The sequence below is a fragment of the Orbicella faveolata genome, unplaced genomic scaffold (assembly GCF_042242905.1).
Source record: "Orbicella faveolata isolate gen_17 unplaced genomic scaffold, um_ofav_v1 contig_1, whole genome shotgun sequence".
In the NCBI taxonomy this organism is placed as follows: domain Eukaryota; kingdom Metazoa; phylum Cnidaria; class Anthozoa; order Scleractinia; family Merulinidae; genus Orbicella; species Orbicella faveolata.
The window spans coordinates 33,577,836-33,604,182 of record NW_028301536.1 but is presented as its reverse complement, the minus strand read 5'-3'; the positions used below and the strand labels follow the sequence as shown (position 1 = coordinate 33,604,182).

The 26,347-nt window shown below is 38.9% G+C and overlaps 2 protein-coding genes and 1 pseudogene across 3 annotated transcripts; 1 reads left to right on the top strand and 2 right to left on the bottom strand.

Moving 5' to 3' along the window:
• The first annotated feature begins 1,900 nt into the window (after window positions 1–1,900).
• Window positions 1,901–13,863, top strand: LOC110054157 (uncharacterized). Of its 2 annotated transcripts, XM_020760490.2 has the most exons (13): window positions 1,901–2,310; window positions 3,777–3,821; window positions 4,528–5,263; window positions 6,002–6,248; window positions 6,760–7,049; window positions 8,015–8,315; window positions 8,755–8,984; window positions 9,549–9,702; window positions 9,889–9,992; window positions 10,242–10,385; window positions 10,971–11,165; window positions 11,694–11,795; window positions 12,470–13,863. In XM_020760490.2, exons 1-13 carry the CDS (start codon window positions 1,997–1,999, stop codon window positions 12,527–12,529), a joined length of 2,922 nt encoding a protein of 973 aa, XP_020616149.2. In that variant the 5' UTR covers window positions 1,901–1,996; the 3' UTR covers window positions 12,530–13,863. The 2 variants fall into 2 exon arrangements, with proteins under 2 accessions (XP_020616149.2, XP_020616150.2); XM_020760491.2 differs by lacking the exon at window positions 3,777–3,821.
• On the bottom strand, window positions 13,779–26,347 carry LOC110054159 (uncharacterized). Its single transcript, XM_020760493.2, has 2 exons — window positions 25,865–26,347; window positions 13,779–15,083 (listed from the first exon to the last, which is right to left on the bottom strand). The coding sequence occupies exons 1-2, from the start codon at window positions 26,236–26,238 to the stop codon at window positions 14,513–14,515; spliced, it is 945 nt and encodes a 314-aa protein (XP_020616152.2). The 5' UTR covers window positions 26,239–26,347; the 3' UTR covers window positions 13,779–14,512.
• LOC149118827 (uncharacterized) lies at window positions 18,693–23,524 on the bottom strand (annotated as a pseudogene).

Genomic DNA, 26,347 nt, shown 5'->3' with positions numbered 1-26,347 from the left:
ATGGGACTGGACACTTTCCAACTTCCCTCAAATTGTGTTAATGCAATCTTTGCCTTAATGCTTTACCAAAAAAATTGGACTGGCGATTTTCCAAGAACTAATGCTGATTAGTAGAATTCTACTAGCGTACTAATGCAAATACTGCAATCTGGTTGGCTGAGCTATCGATCACTAGCAGCCATTTGAGTGCAGTGGCTGAAGGTGCAGTAGGAAATTCACATTTTCTTGCCATAAAAACTCAAATCTGTTAAAGAAAAACCGATTTGTGCCCGTAGACAACTGCAGACTTTACTTGACTTCAGTGCGCGTGAAATTTACTACTACGTGGAGAAAAATATTGGAAATTGTTATTTGAAGGCCGAAATTTCAGTTACTATTCTACTAGAACAATTAGATTATTCGTCCTCAATATCCGTGCAATATTCGCTCTCACTTTCTACGAGGTGACATTTGATTGGGGCCTCGAGGAGCACTGTACGGGACCGCAAATGATCCTCAAACTAGACCGCAAATGATCCCGATCAAAAAAAAAAGGAATGGCATGGGAATTGGCGTACGTGAATACCGAGATTTTTTGAAAGCCGTCTTAAATAATTATCATGGACTACAACTTGCTTTTTTTCACACTTTCTACTAAATTTTTTGCTAACTGCGATCTGTAGGAATTGCACCACTCAATCATCAAAACATGACTTGGCTTGCATTTCTTTGCAATTCTCAGTAAAATTATGACCAGATTCGATTCAATACAACATACGCTACATATCCTCCTTTGCTAAACATTGATATTTCGGTGTTATAGTTAAATCAAATTTCATCAGCCATTCTGACGGGGTTAATCTAACCATGATATTTCGGTGTTATAGTTAAATCAAATTTCATCAGCCATTCTGACGGGGTTAATCTAACCATGAAACAACGATTACAGAAGACGCTGTCATCTGAGTAGACCTACAACGCTTCATTACTCTGTAAAACACCTTGTGTGTAGCACTATTTTTCCTTTAATTCCTCGGGAATGGCTAGTTGAATATTTTAAGAAGCCTCTAGCTCCAAGCTATAGTTATGAAGTTCAGCTTCATGCCCAAGCAAGGCCATACCTCCAGTGGCTTGCGCTTCGTTTTGACAATTAGCTGGATAGATGACATTAACTCCCGTTTCATGTATGTTTGAGGATGTTTACAGGCATGGGTTTTTCTAAGACAATACCCTTCGAAGAACAAAAAAGCAGCTGTGGAATGTTTCTTGTAAAATCATAAAACATGTTTCTTAGTTTGTAATTTTTATATATGTTTTACCCTTCCTCTGATATAAATCCATGCCATTCTTTATTTTTGGTCGGGATCATTTGCGGTTCAATATGGGGATCATTTCCGGTTCGGGATCGGATCATTTGCGGTTCAATTTGGGGATCATTTGCGGTCAGGGGATCAATTGCGGACGCGTACAGCTCTTGTTCTTTTTATCAAATTCTGTCATATACTCATTAAAGTAATTCTTTTAGATTCATTTACTAGTTAGCAGTTTTTACCCTAGCTTTCCTGCCTTGTCTTGAGATTTTACAGATTCACTAGGGAAAGTCACATCCCATGGCTTCGTATTCTGTGCCCTGCGGAAACGAAATTAGGGTTTATAGATTGGAGATCTTTGCCTCTGAATCGTTCAGCACTTGTTAATCGACTTATCATATAGTTTGGATTTGCTACAAAGTTCTTTTGATTTACTAGAATAAATTATTAATTATATCGAGCTGTTGTGAGACCAGTTTGTAAAAGTTTAGTCTTCCTAAATCGAGCAGTTCTCATAACTCGCGAAGTGCACCCTGCCACCTCGCGCGCTTCCCGCGAAACTTTGAAACTCCCCCTTAGTACCCCCCCTGCTGTGTAACATAATTGCTACATTTCCTGGATCCGGCTGGAGGGTTGTTCTGTTGCATTATTCATAACAAAAGAAGTGATGTTGTGTAATACAAAGCATAAGATGTGAAAAGCATAACATGGGTGCCGCTACGGAGTTACACAGGCTAGTGGATTTGGCGTTACGCTCTCCGGACGCGGGTGTCGTGAACTTCAATCATCTTCACACGCTTCTGCACGCCATTTTGAACCACATCGAACCGCTTGGCGGAGTGCTAAATCTTCAAGCAGCTCAGCTAGCTGATGAAGCAAGTGACAAAAGCACTTCATTTGAGCAGTCAAATGTAAAGGATAAACCGGTTTCAGAAGTCGATCTCTCTAGTCGAGACGACAATCCCCTCGTCATTTCTGATCATCTCGGTTCTTATCCTGACCAAAGAAGCAACTTCGACAGGTTTGGTAATCTCTTTGTTTGCGATAGATTTTATTATACTTCAGTTGTTCGAACATGTAAATAGCCTAAGCTGTTAAAATGGTGTTTATGTGACACCCTCTAGCACTATGGTTTGTAAAAAGTACACTCGCAGTACAACAGCTAAACTTGTAAGTCTTTTTATATAAGTTTAAGCTTAATTCATTAGCGAACCATGTAGTTACGTGCAACACAAGAAATGTGCTGTGTTTATTTTTAACGGGCTGTGTTTTAGTGGTGTCCTTTTGACAGATTAGATGGTGAATGTTATAAATTATTCAGATACTGTCGGCTATCGTTTTAATGATGTTTCTAAAGTTAGAATGCTAAAATGACTTCTGATGAGTAGAGCAGTCTTTTCAAAGACTTCTTTTGATTGAGAACGAATTCTGCCCTTTGCATCTGCGGGAAAATGCTACATAAATAGCGGATTTCGACTAATTACATGCTGTATTCAACATCAACAATTACGATAAGCGACCGAAATCCGAGGCATTTGTCATGGCCGGAGGGTTGTACCGCTCGAATCTCTATTTTAAAATAACGAGCCTAATAATGTTACTTCAGCTTGGGCTTATAAAGTTTATGGCATAAAATGTTTGAGTAACAATCTTGAACGCTATTTCAACAAAATATTCGCGAACTCTGGATGTGTTGACGGTTTGAAGTGCACGTCGCTGTGGAAACAGAGCAAATTAAAATTAAAAGTTTACATTGCCCTGAATGATTCATTTTATTAGCCATTTGACTGTTCGTTGTATTTGCGATAAAAATGTTTCTTCCTAACGTTAGTTCTGAACAGAGTTCACTGTTTAATATTTTTGGTGAGAATTTGGCATCTGTTTTGGAGGAGTTCGAGGTTGAAATGAGTGTTTCGAGGTTTCAAATTGATTCAATTTTGTAGAATTACACAAGTTTACCTTATTAGTATGCAATTGAGAATGGTGACAATATATATTGTAACACTCTGCACACCATTGTTTTTTAATTAATTTTTAATGTATTCTTTTGATGTCCTACTTTTGCAATATACAAACTTTGTAGCCAATCAAAGGGCTAACTGTAAGAGACAGGTGACATGAGAATATTTTCTCCATTTAAAAGCATTAAAACTGTGCAGAAGTTGTCTTGTGGGGGACTCATAAAAAATGTTTCATTAGTCAGAAAGCCAAAATTGAGAAGCACTTTATGTAAAAAATGAGAATAACTTTTTATCAAGTGACAAAGATTGAGACTGTAGATCTTTGTCACAAATGTAAATGAAACTAATTTTATTTGAAATTATAATGCAGTCATTCGTCTATAACCCACACTGGACATTGTTGTTGTCACAAGTTCTCTGTTTCTGAATGTCTAGTTTTAGATTTAAAGTAGCAGAACAAGTCTCTTCTTTGCATTATTCAGATAGGAAAATGTAAATTTTATTAATGAGTAATATTATGTTTTAGGACTGTCACAGTGATAAATACTGACAAAAGACTGAAGTCTTTTTGGTATGGATACTGTATAATGCCAGAATTTTGAAGGCTATTAATGTTGGTTGATTAGAAGGAATTATTCAATTTGAAATTTGAAACCCTCTCAAAACCTCTCCAACCTTACATTTATTGTAAAGAAAAAGTTTCCCGATATGTACGTGTGGATAGCAAATCATGTACTAGATGTGAACCCTTCTGGATAATCCAGGAGTCGTCTAAAATACAGGACAAATCTCCAGGTCTCCTGTGCAGACCACCAGTAAAGGACGTTTTCCTCAGACACTTATTTCTGACTGATCGTCAACCTTTTTCAGGAAACTTTTTGGATATTTGATCATGCATCTCCATAGCTAAATCAGTGGAGCTATAAACAACTTTTATTTTGGCAGGGGGGGGGGGGGGTTTGAGGGGGTGCTGAGAAGGTAAATTGTACAGCAACTTCTGGATTTTGATTTTTTGGCAACTCAGAAAATTTGCCTCTTGAAAATCGTTGGATCACATTTTTACTGGTACAGTTGCCAAATGGTTGCTGTGTTGTGCTCTAAATCAGGGGTCTAGTAAAAATCATGTAGACTGAAGCAGATCCTTTTGTGGTGTACTCTTGGATAAAATACTTTACAGGATGATGATGGTAAAATCCATATCAGCCAAAATCCAAGACTTTGAGACAGAGAGAAATACACAATAAGGAGAGATCTCAGTATACAATCTTTGATTTCAGTTTACAGACAAGGCAACAGAACCTTGAGAATAAAGTTCAAGAACTGGAGGAAAGATTAAAGATTCTTGACAATCTACCTTCCAATCAGTTTATCATAGACCAGGCACAACAGAAGAACGATACAACCCAAGATGATCCATCTAATCAAAATGTGCTCTCTGGAATGTGGCAGTTGATGAAGTTCAACAGGCGACTTCAGGCCACTGAAGAGGCTATTGACAGAGTAATGACAATCTTGAATGAATTTCTTGGAAGTGATGGAAAAATTATAAGTGGAGTCAGAAGTGAAGTGGACGATATTGCCAGTGAACTAAAGAATCTCAAAGAAACATTGCTCAGTCAGAAAACAGATGACAATAACCTGGGACAGAATTTGTCACAAGGGGCAGCTGGTGATAGCGATGCATCACAGCAGCAGCGATTAAATTCCCTCGAAAAACAGCTCCAGGAAAGATTTGTGACAAAGGATGACTTGTCAGTGTATGTGAAATGGCCTGCCCTGGAAGACGCATTGAATGTAAAGAAAACTGACCTTGAACAGAGACACAAGGAGGGATACAAAGGGGAGAGCAATTTGTTACTTCAAAAAGCATCAAATGATCATGTCAGTAGCGAAAATAAAGCTTCTGATACCGAGTCAGATGGACGCCCGCAGACTGCTCCACTGCCGTCAACCTTGCAGACACCAGTTCCAACACCTGAGATCCCTAAGACAGCTTTCGCAAGCAGTGCGCAGGTTGGAGCCCATTTCATTTTGTTTTACATTATACTTAGGGCTCAAAGGTGCTCTTTGAGTGGATTTAGTCAATAAGCTAAAACGTGAATAGATGTTTAAAGTTGTCATTTTTTACTGCTTAGTGTGAAAATCGAAAATGACTAGTTCCATTACCTAAGCTGGAAAAAAAATTGATGATGGGAACAGCTTTGTCAGAAAGAAATAGTAACTCCAATGGTGCCAAATGAGTTTGATCTGTGACCACAAGATATGGGCCAGATTAGTTTCGAAAGTCCTTGTTTTTACCCGTGTTATTTTTATGTGGGAGCTCTTATTCTCAGGGTCATTGCATAAAATAATTATCAATTACCATTCATTCATTTAATAGTTGTAAAAGGGATACAGCTATAGATATGGCCTTCTCTACGCAACGCAGGCGTACAGTTCTGTACATTGTAATAATATGTCCATTGTAAGCTAATATTTAATCACATTGGTACTTAATGGCCAGCAGCTTGTACACAAGTAAAGCAAGTACGTCTACTTGGTACAAACAGGAGCATCCATTGCAGACTTGCCATACCCCATCATTTTTGTTACTGTAGACGTACACTAGAGATCCAATGGAGAATTGCTGCAGCCATTACTTGTACCATAGGGAAAAGAAATGAAACAGGAGGTGCCAGACAACTTACAATGACAAGTTTTACAAATAATATTATCATGATGATTGTTAATGAGAATCTATTCTTTACTTAGGTAAACATTCTAGAATTGTCTGCTGAAGACCATCCCTCTCAAGAAATGGTGGAATGTCTGAGGCAGATTGGAGAGCTGTCAGATAAACATAGCATAGTGGAGAAAAACGTAGCTAGTGTGATTGAATCACAACAGGAAACAGCTGGAGAGTTGGCCAAAGTAGAACAGGCTCTGTCACTGAAAGTCAGCAGGGAAGATTTGAACATTCCTGATGACCTCCAAGATCAACTGGCCATGTTGAAACAAGGTATGTGCAAATTCTTGTAATGGGAAAGCTGATTTTCAGGTCCCAATATTAATATGTTAACAACAATCTATTTGACTGTGTTCTTCTTATTATTTCCATGTTCTTAGATTGCAAATATAAATCATGTTTTTTTTTGTTGAGCAGTCATTTTGATTTCACTTTCTCACACTTATTTAATAATTCATCAAGTTTAAAATCATGACTGTGATGGTGTTTGGATATCTGATCTTTATTAGCATATATTTTTATGATCTTTTTATTCTCTGTTTTATATTTAGTAATTCATTTAGTTTCATTTGAGATATATCAAACACATAAGCTTAGTGTGCGACCACATTTCCAAATGCCTAAGAGCTCGTCAAAAACACTCCACTAGACATCATATTTTCAACTCTCTTCTTGTTGTTTAGTATTGTTGTTAAATACAGTCATTCATGTTTGATATATTACTTTAAATGTTAAATTAAATTAGTGCATTTTTATTCAGTGTCACTCTCTGTGCCTGATGTAGGTTTGGAATTCCTAAATACAAATCAAGACTTGGTTGCTCTAGCAGAAATCAAGAAAATGGCTTTGAACAACAAGGAGCATATTGAAGCACTTAAGCGTGAACTTGCCATTCTTGCTCGGCAAAACAAACCAGCTTTTACAGGAGTGGTTGCCCAGTCACCTGTTATAGACAGCAGTGTGTTGGATGCTGTACGAGAACACTTGACTGATCTGCAAACAGAACAAGAAAAACTTGCTGTAACAGCAGACAGACAGCATTCTGAGGTAGTGAACGACCTTGCTAGAAAACAGGTAAATCATAATTAAAAGTAACTTACGACAAATCCCTGGCATAACAAGAAAGTAGACAGTATTTATAAACCCAAGTGAAAAGTGAAGGCCAAAATTTGTACATGATTCGTACATGTATGGCTGCAAAGTTTCATAACTTTAGATGAACAATCAGTGGTGGATCTAGGGGGCCGCCCCTGTCCTTGTTTTGAGTAAAAAAATTGCAGAAGGAAGAAAAGCCAGCAGGACAAGCAATCCCCCCCCCCCCCCCCCCCCTTTTAGCTCAAGGTCTGGATCTGCCACTGACAATGACTGTTGAGAGAATTAAGTAACAACAAATCCCTTCCAAAACAAGAAGTTACAAAGTATTTATAAACTGAAATGAGGAGTGAAGGCCACGATTTGTGCATGATATGTACTAGTATGGCATAAGTCATTTTAACTTCTGTGTACAGTCTTCTTTGAATTAGATATAGTTGCAAGACTACTTACAAGTATAATTTAGTTTACCATCTGAAGGTAGAAAAACACCAATAGAGACAAGTAGTAAAATTTATACACATAACAACATGAATCTTGAGAATTACATTTTACACTTTTCAACTAGTTTGTCTTTTTCAGTATTCATGAACTCCACAGTGTATCTCGTAGTAGAACAGAATACCTTCATAATTTGTTAGTGTTTGTTGGTTAAGTAAACTCATTCACGGTATTTTGAGGTATTTTGGCCCCATACAAAATTCCCTTAAATTGAAGGAAACATGAAAATAGTAGTTTACCAAAATAGAAAAACACTAATTAAAGAGATAATGAACCATAAAGGAACAAGGATGGTCAAGGATAATGAAGATTAACACGGATTAAAAACGACAAACTTCAAAAACTTTAAGCTAAACTTGTCAAGATGTTCAAACTGTGACGTAGCTCATTTGACTATACTAGAGAGGATCTGACTTGCAGTTGCATTCTTGTGCATTTTATCGTAGGAGCATATTGAAGCACTGTACAGTTACGTGGAGAAACTCCAAGAAAGTAAAGCAGATAAAGAAAATGTTGCTATGGAAATGAACATTAAGGCTGACAAAGCCGCCTTGGATAGCAAAGTGAATGTATCAACATTTGACAACACATTTAGCATGCTTGATGAGGGACTAAGGGAAGCCTTACAGAAAATGGATGATTACATGAACGAAGAAATGGCTTTGAAACAAGCACTGAAGCAACTCTCTGTTGACATGTCAGAGAAAATGGATGGACAAGCTTTCCAGGCACTCAAGAACTATCTAGGTAGGGGTCAGACATTGACGAATAGTTACAGGATGGAGATATTTTGGACTCTTACTTGGTGTAGAAGATACAATGGGCCTAAAACAGAGAACTAAAGGACAAAAGGGCAAGAAAACTATTGTTTCTATTATTTTCCTCGTTCATTTGTCCTTTTTCTCTCTATTGTTTTAGGCCAACTGTGTCTTCTAACTGTAATTTGAAACACTCAATTGAATTTACTTGAATTGACTTTCCTTGCCATTTAAGATTGAACAGAGATTAAACGTCGACGGAAGTGAAAAAAAAGGCAAAGGACGATTCCACCTGCCGTGAGCGGGGCAGACGGGAAAATTCCACTCGCTTTCTGAACCAATCAGATTCAGGATTTGTTGAATTCCGCCCGCTCGCAAACTGAGAACAAATGTTATGTGTGCTAATATTTTTCTACTGTCCGTTTCAGAGCGACGTATAGCTGATGTGCAGAAATCCAGGAACCTGATTGCTGCAGAGACAAAAGTGGACTTTTCTGACGCAGCTGGATTCCGCAAACCGATCAAGTTTAATTGTATCTCGTGCAGTAGACCCGTAGAACTCCCTCTGAGAGGGCCCCTCCAGAGCAACCTGCCAGCCCCAAGAGGGGTCCGAACAAAGAGGTCTAAGGGCCCTTATTTGTCCTATGAAATGGACCAGGTTAGAACTCTTCACTTCTTCACAACCTGAATGGATTGAGACAATTGATAGCCGCTTTTTCAAATGTAAATTATTTGATTTTTTTAAGGGATACTACCCCGAATTATGACGTTGAAAAGTCGTGACCCTTGATACATAATCATTCCGGGTCTAGCTTCGTTGAAAATTACTGGTAGACATATATGCGCTGAAGTTGTAAAAAGAATGTTGTAATGGGTTGTGCGTTTACAAAGAGTTGTGATGTAGTCAATTGAAACAGTCTGGCAGAATTTTTCAATTCTGTTGTCGTGTCCTGGAAAAATCATTCCCAAAACCTGATTACAATTTGCTCTCCCATCAACAATGCACTCATTATCTATGAGCGAAGGTACTCAGTCATGGTTTGTACCACTGTTTCAACCAAAATACAACAAAATTGCCGAGATAGTGTCCCTTTAAGCCGTCATCTCTGGTGTTGTGTTTTCCGTGGTGAGTCCGTGGTGGTTGCGTTAGCTGCTATGATACTAAGCGCGGATTTTCAAAATTCCGTTTACAATGTAATTTCCTGACCTTAATGTTTTGTAGATTCGCCAGTACCAACGCGGTCACTATAGCGGTGGTAAAGCGGAGAAAACGTTAAATGACATAATCACTGGTCGGCCATGTGGGGGGAGTCACACAGTGATGTATCATCCAAAAAGACGCTCCAAAACCACCCAGCTCAATCAAGTGTTGGCAGGTATGTGGGGCCTCTGACTGTTTGGAGAATTAAATAGAATTCCCCTCTCTGAAAATGGTACGAAAATTTCCTGGGAAAGTTTCTCCGGAAAGTGTGAGAATCGTGAAACCTTCTCTTACCTATATGTTTTTGAATAAAGGATATGGCTTTCGAATTTAACTTTGAGATTTCCACTGTATTTTTCAGCGCGCGATGAAGCACCGGACGTTCCAAACTGGGGGAGAGAGTTATCCGTTCTTGACATGCTCAAAGGATCAGATGGTCATCTTTACAAAGGACGCTTCAGACAGGTATGTTGGAACTTCTGCACCAAACTGTCCAAACTGTAGACTTCCAAAGGGTCTGCGATATTTCAGCGTCACCCGTTGTCGTGGCAACATGGGACAGAACTACTAAAAGTCAGACTCTTCAACGACTTAATTTACACACTTTGTCCTGCGCAATTTTTCACATTAGCCACGAATTGATGTGAAGCTAATAGTGTCTTGACTAATTTGTGAGAGGAAATCTGATGAAGTTGATGTGTCCGTTTCTTGCAGACCATCCCACCTATCGCTAAGAGTTCGTCCCAGTCTCCCCCGCACGAACATGAATTTACATCCTTTGCCAAGGAGGACTCACAACTGACGTCATCACGCTCGAACTCAGGCCCCAACTCGCCCCGGAACACAGCAGTGGGACAGGTAAGGAGAACAAACCATCGAATATTGTTTTGCTGTTAGCATACATGTATGATACTCTATTAGTAACAAATATCATAAATCAAGACCAAGCAACGAAGAGAACATTTATCTTCAGTCAGTGAGAGTAACTATTAAGAACTTGTAGAGTTTGTTTAAGGTGAAATGTTCACGGCATCTTTTCTCGCCCAAAACGAGATAATTTTGGTCTTGACTTACTGTTGCTTTTTAGAATTTTGTTACTTTTATACTCTATATAATAATATTTGGATAGGTGTCCAAATCAACATTTATTTTAATAATTTAAACAGTTCCGAGCGCTATTTAATTAACAAGTAATACGCTTACAGACCAGTCCAATTTGGACTTTACTGAATTCCAGATATTCCTCAGATTGCCAAAGTGGACTGGTTCTTCGACCAGGTCCGATTTTGAATCTCCTCAGAATTCTTTTTCTCGAATTATTTCCAAATTGGACTGCTCGTTGTCCCGTAACATATTTGTTTCTTTGAATGATGCATTTCTGTGAGTGTCCCTCCACATTTTAAGTGTCATTTTGTTTTGTTTTGGTTTTTACCTTGCAAACAGGCAGCGGAGGAAACCTCCAGGGAACTAAGACAGAGTCCGCGAGAGGCACAGTCACACAATACATCCCCGAGAACACGGATTAGACACATAGTGAAACTTCACAGCTCCGAATCACCACCCGCTCCAATCCCCTCACCATCTCCTCCTCAGAATGAGAATCAGAAAGCGTTACAGAAACAGCAAAGAATCCGAGAGGTAGTAGCACTGAGCGTATCACAAAACAATAGATGATGCCTTTTTTGAGAAATTGGCGCACTTTACGTAAAAAATATCTGATGCATTCGCGCCATCTCTTAGCACTCATTGATAGCTTGCGTAGAAGCTTACGATGTCGTTATTTCAGTATTTCGTTTTAATATTTTGTTTTGTGTCACTTCATTTTATTTTTAGTTGGGGAATAAAGGCTTGAATGAGTACACTTCATTTTTTAAACTAGATCTTGCCTAGACTTTAAACTACAGAAAATAAGATGAAATTAGCTTTATACAGTTCTATATTGTCTTTATTTGTATTGTTGTTGGTTGCGGGAAGATTGGACGCGAGTTTTCCTGTCTTGCGCAGGGTGTAATGGGAATAGGCATGGTCTCCTTGTCTGTTTTTTTGTTCAGCAAGGGAAGTTGACGATTTTTGGTCAGAAGTAGTGCCGGAGACAATCAAATGAAAGAATTACAGAAAAAAGTATTTTCTGACCTCAGGTTTGATATTTTTGTTTGCTTGTCACAGGACGTTCAGACAAAGTTGTTTACTCCAGCGGCCCCGAGGCCATCCCCTGACGGAGGCGGAGAAAACGACGAAATTGATCCGGGTGGAACTGGGCGTACTACGGTAGGATAAATATGGTTTTCTAAGAAAAAACAAACCTCTTTCCCCCTGTTCTGTGATCCAAACTTGTGTCAGGCCACATTGGCTGAACCTATCAGTGAAGCTTACAAGAATCTCCATACCCCTACAATTATATGACACTGATACTTGTTTTTTGTGAACGATGAAAGGAAGATTTCGTGAATTCTTATCTTAGATTAAAAAAGAAAAAAAGAAAAATACTGTCTCTCTTTGAAAATAAAGCTTAATTTTGACGTAATGCGCTGTGAGTTTTGCAATACGTATTTTGAATGCGTCCTAACTTGCTTTATTTTACATGAGATGTATCTTATATGTTAACATTTCTGGAATTCGAACTGGGAACCCTTCCATTAGAGAGATCAGCTCCCGCACTACTATAACACCGTCCTGATTGTATTACTGTCAAGCCTGCAATTTTTAAGCGTCGTATAGGGCTTGCCTTAACAGCAACTGAATGTTAATCGTTTTGATTCCCACTGGTCATTTCATTCTTTAACAAGTTACACTTACAAGTACTCAATAAATACTTAACCCTTTAACGTAGGTTTCTGGCAAACCGGAGTGCTATTCTGCCCAACCTGTGAATTTGTGCGCGAATGTTTTGAGCGTTTCTTAATGAGTAATGTTCCCTTTAATTTCTCATTATCTTCCTCAAGGGTCAAGGAGCTCTCCCTCACACAAAGCATGAAGAAGAAGTGTTGACTCCGATGGATTAACTACAAACCAAGAGATGACAGAAAAACAAAGCATAACCTGCCATATAAATAAATATAATATATTACAGATTTCCTTTCAGATTTATGATTTAGCGAGCGTTCTTTATTCTTATCCACATATTCAAATAGAAGTGATTACACGTGGCATGGAAAGAAAATTATTGCATAATGACCGCGCTGCTGATCACTGATCTTTCCATTCACATGGATCTATGAGAAAAAAGGACATCATCTGTCTACGTGACTGGGTCATCGAGTAATTGTAACAAGTGTAAGAGGAATAAGTTGGTTATTGTACAGGACCCGTACAGAATATTACTTTTAGAAATGCGTCGAATTCACAGACGCATGTCAATGTTCCAAATTTTAAATGCAAAGTTTGGAGCAAAGTGCAACTTATTTTCTTTCAAACTTCGTCCAGTAACTTAAGTAAACTGTTTGCATTTTTTTCTGGTTTTGATGCCTTTTTATTTTCTATTATTTTTGGTTTTATTTATTTTTGCTTCTTTATCACGTTACTACAAGATGTAAACAACGACGTCAGCAAACATGGACGTCACTACTATATCATCATCTTTGCGCCGTGCTGTACTTCATGGATCATAAAAGTAAAAATGGAATAACGTAACACCTCGTTTAATTTAAAAAATGTACGTCGCCAAATATTAGGGAAAGTGAACTTATTTGATGCTAGAAATATCGATTGAGTGGATACCAATTTAAAATAGTGGCTGGCATTGTAAGAGTAATCTTTGTAAAAACCGAGCGTAAAGATTTATTTCGGAGAGACGGTAGCAGTTAAGGTTTCGTATGGCAGGTCCGTCAGATTAACTAAGTTTCAATGATATGTGTTAAAGAGGAACTCTTCGAGAACGGGATTTTTCAGCAGGTAGAAAAGGTATATATTATTTCTTGGAGGCTTCATCTTTGATGGCCGTATTCTACGTGTAAATGATGTTTTGGATAAGAAGAAGGCGGAATGTTAAATCATGCTGAAGTCTTTCAGTAAGTCCCAAGCTGAAAATACCAATTCCTGTCATTGGGTGTCACACGTTAAATTAGCATTGGTTCGGAGAATTTGGCCGTGCATCAACACAATATCTCCCAGTTGATTAGTGTATGTATTCTCATCACCTGACAGCTGTCTTGGCAATACAACGAGAAAATAGATTTTGATTACTTGGGGGTTGAAGGATCAAGCGTGCATTGTACATTCTCACAAGCTTCGAGGTGTAATTAAATTGCCAGATTGATAGAAGCTCGTATATAGTTTTTACTTCGTTCAAATTTTGCATTTGTAAGATACAAAATGTAAATAAAGATGTTATGTCATATCTGTTATGTCACATATCTGTTCTTACGCCATATTTTCACTAGGTGTACTTTTAAATCGATAAATTCAAGAGACGATCAGCGTCTTTCGATAAATTGTGATACAAAGATCTCCACAAATATATAGTTTGATTACTCGAATACAGAGACTGATGAGGTCACGTGACCTGGTTTCTTACTCTTTGCGGCCTTTACAGTTACATGTAAACTATTCGACAAATTTTATTCGAGAACTTGATTTTACAGCCATAAAATCTCACTGAATTGAAAGTGACCATATATAGCTCTCAGGGCTGTAGCAAAACATATAAATCGTACACATCTTTTCACATCTTGACGTTCTTTCTAAACCCACAAAGATGAAGACTCACCAAATACAGCGCATCTGCAACAACGTGAGCAGTGACGTCAAATTTCAGTTATATATATAATATATGTATTTAGTTAGAGCTACTTCTTTAAGCGATATAAAAACGAAAATCTAGTTAATTTTTACTTCCTATAAAATACAAATTATTTTTTTAATGGAGTCACTGTTTTAACATCATTGTAAAAGATCCCAAATATTCAGGGAAGAGAGAGGCAAAATCGTCTCCAATTAAGTATTTCACGAAAGGTCGACAAAGTTCCATGGTCGCCAGAATCCTGCTTCTAGAGCTTTGTAAGAGCGAGAAATACTTTCATTGTATAGTACGCGTCATTACCGCCATTGTGAAGAATGTCTTCATCAAACGGAATTTCCAAATCTGTTAACAACCGTTTGAGACTGTACAGCAGTGGACCGTCGGGCAGTAAGGCCATGGCGAGGACCTGAGTATCAAACATGCGTTTCTCTGACACGGAAACACCACAGTTGGCCAGGAACTCTTCATCGTGAGCCGCAGAATGAGCAACTAAGAAATCTGCCTCGTCGATGTGTTTTTGAATCTTTGCAGCGGCCCTCTCGAGAGACATGCGCTTAGAGGTACCAAACATGAAGTGGTCTCTGTTGTCAGGAACACAATCTCCGTTTTCGTACCTAAGGTTTTCTTTGATGATGTAATGAAACGTTTGTAGATCATCTTCCGGGTTGTCTAATGTGGTCATTGCATAGCCGATCTCCAGAATGATATTGTGGTCGCGCTCGTAGACTTCAAGGTCAAATGCCAGAACAAGCGCTTGTGATTTGCCTTTGAGGGTCCTCCGTAACTTTTTCACACTCTTTCTTGCTTCCTCTTTTTTCCTAAAATGTTTGAATGAGGTGATATATTTTGAGTTTGGACAGAAACATTTACACCTACACCAACTCTATCGGGTCTTGAGATTCAACGCCTGAACGACCCTGGAGAAGAATTTTATCGTTTGTTGACCGTGAAATAACTACGTGGAAGTCTTGTTAACGGATACCCGCGGGACTCCTTACTGGAGTAGGCCCCCGGGAATGGGCCATTCACGACAGTGGTTCTCGCAAGCGGCCACTAGAGGTGTATAAGAAATAGCTATAGCTAGCCGTTTTACGGGAGCTTGCCCAGCTAACAATGGTCAAAAGTATGCATTAGGAATGCAAAAAAATAACACCGTGTTACTGCAAACGACTTTGTTTTATTGCGTAATGTAATGCCTCGATAATAATGACATGATATATTGCATTAGTTGGACTGGCCCTTAGTGATTATAATTAAAGAAAAAATCATAACAGACCTTTTCATGGTTTCTAACGCCATCTTGCTTTACAGGAGAGAAGGCACAAACACGACAAAAATTACAGTAAGGGTGTTCGGAGCGGAAAAACGTACTGCGCAGCTTTCTACGCATCCCCATCTCTACTTGCGGGCTCAGGAAATAATGCAGGCTGCAATGGTGGAAATAACGACCGACTATAATAAGGTACATAAGGATGTCGCTCGGTTGATTTATTTATACTTGGATAAGCATGAATTTTTTTTCGACTTCTCACTGTTAAGAAAACGAGGCTCCCCCTGCCTGTCCAGAGGTTCTCTTTCTTATTAATTTAGTGGTGTTCATATATGGATGCAATATGTAAAGAGTGTTCGTGGAATAAATGTGTCTTCGCACCGAAATGTCTTGTATACAGCGTGGAAATAAAGGGCTCAGAAACCTTTGTCAATTTGGTTAATTTGTCCGTAAAAAATTTATTCCCCATGAAAATAATACTCCAGCTCTCAATTAGTGACGTGAAAATGTTGCTCCTTACCGGAAATGTTATGAAAGCATATAAAGTTCATAACCTTTTTTGTTTATACGATGGACGAAATTCTCACCATTTTTTCAAACTTGGAGCCTGGCGCGAGGTCAGAACACACGCATGTTTATTACGTTTTTCCGCTCTGAAGTAAGGTTGTGGGAAAAGCTAAGACGTTCTGAAAATTTAAGAGTTACAAGGAAAAGATACCCAAGATAAGGTTTTTAAAGAATATTGCCGGTTTTCATATGACGTCATCATTTTCCACAATCCTTTTGAAGTTTTAGTTTCATTGGATGTAGGACCCTCTAAAAACTTGACGTTTTAAAACATTTAAGTTCGACAGGGTTCCTCATTTTGTTATAGAGAACGTTTGAATTTCCAAGTTTTTGCGTTGTGTGTCATAAAAATGGCGGCCGAGATGTGTGTCGGAGCTCTAGAATAATAACTTTTCGTTTCAATATATATTAAGACTCAATGACAACTGTTTCTGTCACTTTCAACGTCTCCATACAAAGCTCTATAAATTTGGGTGAAACACTTTTCCGAATAACGCGCGAATGAAAAACCGCACAAACCTAATCTCCTGGCGCGAGGCTGTCTATATATCAATCATCTATCATATTCCATACCCTTGACTTAACTTATTGAATGGTTACGATTTTTAGGGCCCGGACGCACTAGCGAAGTTTTGTTTATTTCGCAAAAATATTTGTCATCTGTTCCGTTCTCCAAGTGCGCACAGTGTTTTTCTTCCTACCTAAATTTTGTGAAGCGGTACCAAACTTCAAAGGTGCCGTCGTCCCGCCTCCGAGCAGGACAAAGTTTTGTCGTCAAAACTGTCAGATTGTATAATTTGCAGGCAGAACGTCAATCAAGTAAATTTGATCTCACTTTATAGAGTCTATACATTCAACGTGATTGACACTTGTGGTTATCAAATATTTTGGTGTTTTCAAGTACCTACGTACCTGATTAGCAAATTCAAAATTTTGTGGAGACAAAATTTGTCGATATTTTTGGCAGAGCCAAACAAACTTTGTCAACCTAGTGCGTACGGTACTTTATTTTTTATGGCGTGACAGAAATAGATTTGCCAGCTGAGAGGCGAGGAATCGCACTTTCAATTTTTCATACAAATGTCTCTAAATTTTACGCGAATTGCGACTTGGTTTTATAAACAAATGTGTAGAAAAATAAAAACCTTAATCGTGGCTTTTCTAGCAAGGATATTTCCCTCAGAATTGACCAGTAAATTATTTTATGTGGTATCTTCAGTGTTTAATTCATAAATATTTCATAACGCGAATTTTCCGTGTTAGACATTAGATTCCACGTGCAGTTTCCCATACGTAAGGGTTGGACTATTTTTTTTTTTTGACGGGGGAGGGAGGTGGGGGAATTGTGCAATTTCAAAAAACCGAAAATGTATGCGCAACCTTAAGGTGAGAAAAGATTTCTTGCCCCAGAAAATTGCCCTACCAGCTGCCCCTCCCCCCTCCCCCACCCCTCAAAAAAGTAATGGTCCGTACGTAATGCAAGATGGCGTCAGAAACCGTGAAAAGGTTTATTGAAATCAACATTAACATTTATAGTCTCCCTGAAACAAAATGCAGTGATACAGTTAACAATGACAATGCGCTGTAATAGCATTGGAGCGAATAGCGATGTGACGTTGATAGATTAAAATACGATTGAGACTGCTAATGGTGTACGTTTAGAGAAGCTTATAAACAATTTCGAAGTCGAAATCGATCGAAGTCCAAGTCGAAGTTTTCGAAGTCCAAATCGTGAGCCCCGAAAGTGAGTGAATACAGAGTTTGTATGAGTGTTCAAACGGGCTTTTGAGAAAGCGGTCGTAAGTAGCTTACGAGTGTGGTTAGATACATTATGCTGGCATAATTTTGGGCATAAAGCTGTAGTTCGAGCATCGAGCGTAATGGGCTTTTTCCGCAAAAAGAGAATAATTATAAGGAGAAAATCATTAATTCCATAGCTGTAATGAGAAATTTTCACTTTCAAGTGCTTTTAGTAAGGGTTTAACATAGTCAAAGGCTTGGCCACTAGTACTACTTTCAAATTCTGTGCCCGCGAGCGAACTGATCAGAGACAACTGCAGAGAGTGTATCCCAGTGAAGAATTCCATTGAAATAAAACATTTTGAGAGCTTCTGCCTGAGAGACTGGGGCAGACTTGGAAATGAAGGTCGGCCGATTTCGCTTAAAACTGGTACACAAAGTCGTTATGTGGACTTATGTAATATGCCAAAGTTTCAGGTTCAACGACCATTTTTTAGCCGAGTTCTGGATATCAGCCCCTCAGGGGTCTCCAGAGTGAGATTTTTAGTGTAATTTTGGCTACTTTTCATTCTCTCTTTTAGCAACATACAATTAATTTCAGAAAAAATCAAAACCATATTTGTAACGCCCTATCCTTAGGCTTCTATGGGTAAAAACATTAGCCCACGGGAAGTTTTTGTTAGCCTGTGGCTGTGATCACAACTTAGTCCTATTTGAAGCATATGGAAGCAACCGGAAATGGCCTGTTTTTCAGACGGCACATTTTCCATGCCCAAGTTTTATATCGTGAAGTCTTAGTATCCCTGCAAAGTTCAGCCCTTAGTTTAGAAATACTAAGAAAAAAATACTAAGGTTGAGGCTTTTTTACTACGAAACACTTTTAGAGAAGTTACCTACTACGTACTTCCTGTCAAACCATTAATTACTTTTTAGGAGAGATTTTTAGACACCAGCTGCACAATTAACAAACAATCAATAATAATAATAATCTTTACATGTGGTTTTCGAAAAGGACCTCAAAGATTAATACTAATTAATAGAACTAAAAATATGAAATTTATAAAACACTTAAGTTAAAAAATTAAAAACCTGTCTCTTAAAAATATTTACATTAGCAGAGTCTCGTATCATCTGGCTGAGAGAATTAAAAACATTAACAGGGTGATAGGCAGTTCTTTGTTTTTCCCAATTCGTTCTAACGCAGGGGAGTCTAAGATTGACTTTCTGTCTGGTGTTATAATTATGCTGATGTTGTTGTGTTACTAAAGTCAATTCGTGATTTATAAATCCATTTAGACATTTGTATACATGCACACATTTTCACTGGAAACGCCTTTTCTCTAATGGTATCCATGGCCACTTCAGAGTCGCTAATGCATGCGACGCAAATGAATACAGCGGTCGGTCTAAGATTATTTTAGCCGCTTTATTTTGCAAAACTTGTAGGCTAGACATTAAAGTTACATTATGCTTGTCACCCCAAACTAGATCTGCGTACTCGAATAAGGGCATGACAAGACTTTTATAATAAAGAATACGCGCCCTAAACGGTAATAAATACTTAATGCGTCTAAGTAGGCCAAGCCTTTGGTTAATTTTTCCTGCCATATATTCGACATGATTTGTCCAGGTAAAATCAGACGATATTAAAATTCCAAGATATTTAAAACAAGTAACATCGTTCACACAATGATCAAAAATTGACTGTGCTGGCCATATATTCATTTCACGGTTACATTTTATCAATTTACGACAGACTGAAGTAAACATGTAACGTAGTAACGCGTTCGGGTTCTATACTAAACTGACAACGGCGTAGCGCATAGCACGGTCGCGGCCTAATGGTTGCAGGCTGGACTCCGGATCGAGCGCTCCTGGTTACTAGGGCGTTGTCATGTCGTCTTGGGAAAGGCAATTTTCTCTCACAGTGTCTCTCTCCACCCAGATGTATAAATGAAAGCCGGTGATTATCATCCTGTCCAAGGAAGAAGAGCAGTAACCAATTTAAGCTCCAGCTGGCATGAGGCACTGGACTTTGTGACGATTTACCATACCACCTACACCAAGCATACTGGTCGTCCTAGGCATTATCACTTCTTTTTATGGAAATCGGAGTTAAGGGCCAGCAATTCTACAGCTAGGGTGCTATAAGCAGTAGTCTTTGAAGGAAAATCCACTCCTCCCCTGTCCTATCTTTGCATCTTGATATATGCAGTATACCGATTTAGGTGGGATCTGTGCGGACTGGGAAAGCAACAAAAGGAAAATCCCGATAGAGAAAGGGAAAGTGCCAATGGGTAATTTTCTGGTAATTTAGTCAGACATTCAGCGACTTGGCGGAGAAAATGGACCGTCTTGGACTTCCTCAATTTATAATACCTAGGCCGTTTGCACCGGGGGACTGGGTATGAATAAATATTCTGTAGCATATCCATTCGTTCTTTAGGTTCTCATGCAAGTTCTATACCTGATCATTCTCTACAGTATCAAGGACACAAATCTAGACGAGAAAAAACTGAATTCCAAGACAATCATAGCCAGCAAACTTGAGATAAGTTGGCGTGTCGTGACCTTGTCACTTACGCTATGAATCAACCTGAATTTTTATTACTCGCAACGGTGCACTCACGATCAATTTATCGCTGGGGCTAAGGTTTTTAATGTTGCTTCACTTTTAATGGATTATAAGAAAGGGGCGTGCCTCTAAACCTGTAGCCAGGTAAGCATTCATAGTAAGTGAATTTATCCAGACACCTTGCGTATAGACTGGAATAGTGAGACTGCATTTTATTTTACAATTAGCTATAAATATATTCAAAATTTCCTTAAGGTTCAAAGCGATTTTCAAGTGGTGCCGTGAGAGACGTTGTGATTGCATTTAGAGTGACTGATAAGTTGTTTTTCTTCAGAAAAAAAGTCCAGCGACTCCATTATCCGTAATTTTCAAGACTTCTTCCACGAAATTTATAACCGTTGCCGGACCAAAATCTGATCGGTCCTAAAAAAATCACATGAAAATTTCTAATTAACGGTAAGTCTTTTCGGTTAGAATTAACTTCAGAGTCTCTAATTCCCGACTTAGAAGAAAAAAAGGTATTAATCAAAATCAAATGGCCGATTTTTTACAGACACGCTTTGTTGAAACTTAAACCGGAAGTGGCCTGGTTAGTCATCTCCTCGAAAGCTTTTTCTTAGTAAAAGAGCCTCAACCTTAGTATTTTTTTCTTAGTATTTCTAGACTAAGGGCTGAACTTTGCAGGGATACTAAGACTTCACGATATAAAACATGGGCATGGAAAATATGCCGTCTGAAAAACAGGCCATTTCCGGTTGCTTCCATATGCTTCAAATAGGACTAAGTTGTGATCACAGCCACAGGCTAACAAAAACTTCCCGTGAGCTAATGTTTTTACCCATAGAAGCCTAAGGATAGGGCGTTACAAATATGGTTTTGATTTTTTCTGAAATTAATTGTACGTTGCTAAAAGAGAGAATGAAAAGTAGCCAAAATTACACTAAAAATCTCACTCTGGAGACCCCTGAGGGGCTGATATCCAGAACTCGGCTAAAAAATGGTCGTTGAACCTGAAACTTTGGCATATTACATAAGTCCACATAACGACTTTGTGTACCAGTTTTAAGCAAAATCGGCCGACCTTCATTTCCAAGTCTACCCCAGTCTCTTAGGCAGAAGCTCTTGAGTGCTTTTGAGCATCAGTTGTTGTTCATTGCTTGTAAAGTTGTAATCGATGCAATATAATGTTGTGTTTCTGACTTTACGGAGGTAATTTTTGTCTGCAGGGATGGAAAAGGGCATCATATATAATCAAGATCAGTCGAGCAAAATGTCATTTCTCGAGCATAATTTTAGGCATAATACTAGGGACCTTAAGCAACGACAACGCAGACGGCGACGGGAACGCCATAAGATCAGGGAAAAGCCAAAAGGTCTACTGAGCATGACTGGCGGGAAACAGGTTGACGTTCTGCGTTCGGGCCCGACGTGAGTGAAGCTCATTTCGCGTTATCTGAAAACGTGAGTTTTCGCTTTCGTTTCCTCTGCTGTGTCAACGCTAAATAACCCGTTTTACTAATTTCGAGGAACTTTAATGCTTGTTTTCTTTATGTGAGATATTGCATTTTAAAGAAACCTCGAGAAATCTGAAGCGAACTCAAGCCAGTCGGCGAACATGTGAGTACCGTGAAATATCTTTTTGAAAGCTTATGCAAATAAAGACAACTTACACGAATTTCAATCGAAATTTTTCCTTTCAAGAAGTACTCAAATGTCAAATAGCTCATTATGGTGAAATTCTAACACATTTAAAAGGGTAGACACCATTAAAACTTGTGTAGCTGTTTCCATATTCAGTATTTTCAGTCGTAAGATCAGTGGTTTACTTAGATCTTTATCAGTCGGCACACTGATTTGTCGCGCCAGTCTGATTAAACATCTGCTGATAATAAGTTCATGTACTTCATTGTACAACTCAGCGAGAAGGGGGCCAAGGGGCAAGTTGCGTTTGTGGAAGCGAACTTCGGACAGGTACTCGTCGTCTTCAAACCATCGAAGTTAAAATCAGGAAAGGAATCATAAGGTTGGTCGAGATCATTTAATAGACTGGTTTAAATCGTACAAGAGTAGAAGTTCGTCATCGTTTAACACACCTTCATCGTGGATTATCAAGAATTGATTGCGAACTTCTTTCAATGAAGTCATCCTAGTTCATCCTGACAAACAGAGGACGAATATCAATAATGTCAATAAGCTTGACAGTGCGGAAACCGCGGTTTCCGACGGTGCTGCTTAATGTTTGTGAATTCTCGCCACAACGGCGTTCTCTCCCCAGCCTTCTCACAGGTTTCGGCGTCTCCGTCGCCGTCCGCGTTCCCGCTGCTTAAAGTCCCTAGTTGTTTTGAGGGTGACGCTCAAAAGCATAATGCTCAAATTTCCGAGCATAATGTATCTAACCAGGAGTCATAATCGGGGACGGAGACCGTAAGTCTCGGGATTCGCGCGCACCTATGATATGGGACAATTTTTCTATTTTTAGAACAAATTGCGCCATCCTGACGTCATATATCCGCGCGGATTCACGCACATGTCGGGGGCTCTCGCGTGGATGTTGTCACGTTGCGTGATCAAATGGTGAGAGTTGAGAGATTCTCTTGCGTATCAGTTTCACAGCGATGGCAGGGAATAAGGCAGGGAATACGAACCAGGGCGCTTATATGTAGTTTTATGCTCTGAGCTAACGGAAAAGGTGGGTTTTTCAGGGTCCAAAACAAGACTTCAATCTCGCGCTGGGAATGAATAATAAGATCTGCTCACGCTAGTTGTAAGCTTACGCGTATGTTTTTGCGTTTGTTCTGACTTAAGAATATAGCAAGAAAACTCTCTACTCTGGTATCGAGTTAATTTGTGAGTTTCTCAGGCTATGCTTAAAGGGGCTACGTCACGACCCGCGCATGTGCGAAATTTGGCTCCGTTCTCATTGAGATTCAAATGCATCCGCCATCTTGAATTTATCGGAGTTGTTAAATTTTGCGCGAATTTAGCCGTTCTTGGTTAAAATTATTACGTCTTTTTGTCACGTGTGTGGATTTCTTCTCGTCGATCTACTTATTTTATCGTAGAGGCAAAATTATGGACGCAGAAGAGGCAAGAAAGGCTACGGTGGTGAGTTTAAATGTGTTAACTGTTTCGTAGTTTCTGGGAATATGCTCCAACGCAACGTCCATTTTCTCTTTCTTCTGTTGTTATCCTCTTAGGAAAATCGCATCTCCTGTTCGTTCGAAAGCGCTTGTTAACCAAAAGCTGTTTTGACGGTTTCTTATTGTTTCTGCTTGTTTGGTGAGTTTGCAAAAGTTTTTGAAAGGAAAGTCTGACGCGTACAATTAGCTCATTTGCATAGTGCAGCTCGTACATTTTCAAGTCCGAGTCGGTGTTTTCGATTGTCAACAAATCTTGACAAAGATTTCTTTCGTTATCTTTTGTGCTGAGATGCTGTAACAAATTTCACGAACGCAAGAAAGGCTACTAACATCATGTGTGTTTCTTCAACATAAGCATAGTGAAGTTTTACACTGCGAAAATGAAAATAGACAAGGAGTTTCGATAGCTCGATCAACAAAATCGAAATCGTTATTCCAAGTTGATTAAAGAAAGCGTCATCGTAACTTTGCTGATTATTTCTGCTTTATTCACATATTTTCACCTTAGCTTTTAATATGTTCTCAAACATTTATCAATCTTAAACATATTTAAAAAATATAGAGTTATTGTTTGAGTTCGATGTACGCTTTCACACGAAAGTGCGGCGGAAGTACAATTTGTCATGTTTACTGACTGTACAAAACACGCATCGGCGGGCGCTCTCATTCATCGACAACAGAACATTTACTGGATTTTTACACGAATAAAACTGAGCAGTATCTACGGACGTAAAGTTATTGGGCCTTGATGAAACATCAAGCGTTGCTTACAATTCAAGCGAAACTCAAACTAGCAATTATTTTGTTTTACTTTTCGGTCGCGATAGACTGACAAATTCCTCGCAAGCGTGTGGCAAGAGGAGCTAGGAAACTATGAAGTCCTGAAACTCTGCTATACCTAAATATATCCAGCTAGTTTTTTGCTGTGTAATGGAAAAGCTGTTAATCTTCAACGTATGTGAAATTTAAAGTGGAGTAATGTACAGCTCATGAAAAAGAAGCATCCGTCGGAACACAACTTGGTCAGCGATAAATATGAGCTTACAGCGGAACATACCTAAATTCGACACTGTCTCACTTCACTCAAAATGGAGCAGCTTGCGACGAAAATACTTAAGCAAAATTCCAACAGACGTAAACGCGTTGAGTTGTGGGCCAAAAACATGAAACATTTCGGGAATTTCGGACGCCATTTCCCCCGCGCGACATCCGCAAAAATCCTCGCAGCATGTACGCGCGTGTGCCGCAGGCGATGGCGCAATTTGTTCTAAAAATAGAATTATTGTCCCTTGTTATATGGAGAAGAGTGTTTTACTGGGAACTAAACCACTCGTAGATTCCATACGCCACTTCATCCGGGACCCGAGTGGCGTATTTTCCGTATGTCACCTTTGTGAGTGTCGTATCGTTCAATGACGTCACTATTCCCGCCTTTTGCTTTTGTTGAATTGGTTTCAATATTTAGTCTCCATATAATAAAAAGAACATTACACGTTGGCTCGAAGATATGAATTTTATGTTCTCGTGGCAAGAACAATATCTCAATCGTTCGCTTCGCTCACTCGTGAGATATTGTTCTTGCCACGAGAACATAAAATTCATATCTTCTCGCCACCGTGTAATATCCTCTATATATCATGGGGACAACCCCAATATTAGAAATGGCGCGCTTACGGTCTCCGTCCCCGATTATGGCTCCTGATCTAACCCTACTTATGAGAGTACTTCCACCTGATTTGCATTTGACCCCTCTCACGATATGGAAATGAGATCTTTTGTCTATTTTCCGAAAACGCATGACGACGTCATTGAGATTCCAAGAAAACTAACCTCATGGTATGAAAAGGAAAACAACGACAATCATAGGCGTTCGAGCTGGGGGGACAATCAAAAGGAATTCTATTAAACAAGTATCAAAAAAAGCTTAAAGGAAAAATATGATTTGTTTGTCTTTCTTCTGAAGAAAGCGTTCTGGCTGAAATATTCAGTTAAATAAAATCAGCATTTACAGTTGAACACGACATGGTGCGACCTAACTCGCTTAGTCTATTTACAATTGAGCTCGTTTGAAACTATAGTAGACTGACTTCGAATCAACAATATCGCTAACTATCAAGAATTATTTCTTCTTGTTGTTTTTCATTAACAACTGAGCACTTTAAAATTGGGTAACTATCGAAGACTCGTCATTACTGATATCCTCCAGATCGGAGAGTGAATATGAAGAATATACCTAAGGTCTGGCATGATTAGGTTGATATTAGACTGCCTCTAACAATGAATGAAAACAAAGTTCAGACATCTTACCTCCTGAAGATTTCACTGTTTTCATCTCTTAGTAAATTGCAAAAATCCTTGAACAACTGGAAATCTTGAAATGTCTTTCGTTTCCTTAGAACAGTTGCGTCTCTGATCTCAGCGACTTCTGGCAAGGTCTCTTCAATTTGTTCTTCAATCTCGTCCTTGATTTGACGGTAGTTGCGTGGTTTGACCAGGAGATGAACTGTACCATCAAAAATTTCGCCCACAACAAAATTGAAATTTCTATGATTTCTATAAAAATATTGGAAGAAATTCTTTATCGAGCGAGCAACCCGAGGATTTTCTTCTTCGAAACATCTGGACCATTTCACTCGCATGGACTCGTATTTATACAATATGTTTGGATTCACTGAAGCCATGTTGTAAAGGAACCGTGGACTGACGAAATATTCCTTTGCATACGGTTTAACTGAAGTTAAAACAGGATTTAGCCTCAGCACGTCTTAAACATAAATTAAAAATTTGGCA

Bases quoted from the DNA above. Each gene is read 5' to 3' on its own strand.
- LOC110054157 (XM_020760490.2), top strand. From the start codon at position 1,997: ATGGGTGCCGCTACGGAGTTACACAGGCTAGTGGATTTGGCGTTACGC. The intron at 8,985-9,548 runs GTTAGAACTCTT...AATGTTTTGTAG, and splicing joins TGTCCTATGAAATGGACCAG to ATTCGCCAGTACCAACGCGG. The intron at 11,796-12,469 runs GTAGGATAAATA...ATCTTCCTCAAG, and splicing joins GTGGAACTGGGCGTACTACG to GGTCAAGGAGCTCTCCCTCA.
- LOC110054159 (XM_020760493.2), bottom strand. From the start codon at position 26,238: ATGGCTTCAGTGAATCCAAACATATTGTATAAATACGAGTCCATGCGA. The intron at 15,084-25,864 runs GTAAGATGTCTG...CAAACATTTTAG, and splicing joins AACAGTGAAATCTTCAGGAG to GAAAAAAGAGGAAGCAAGAA.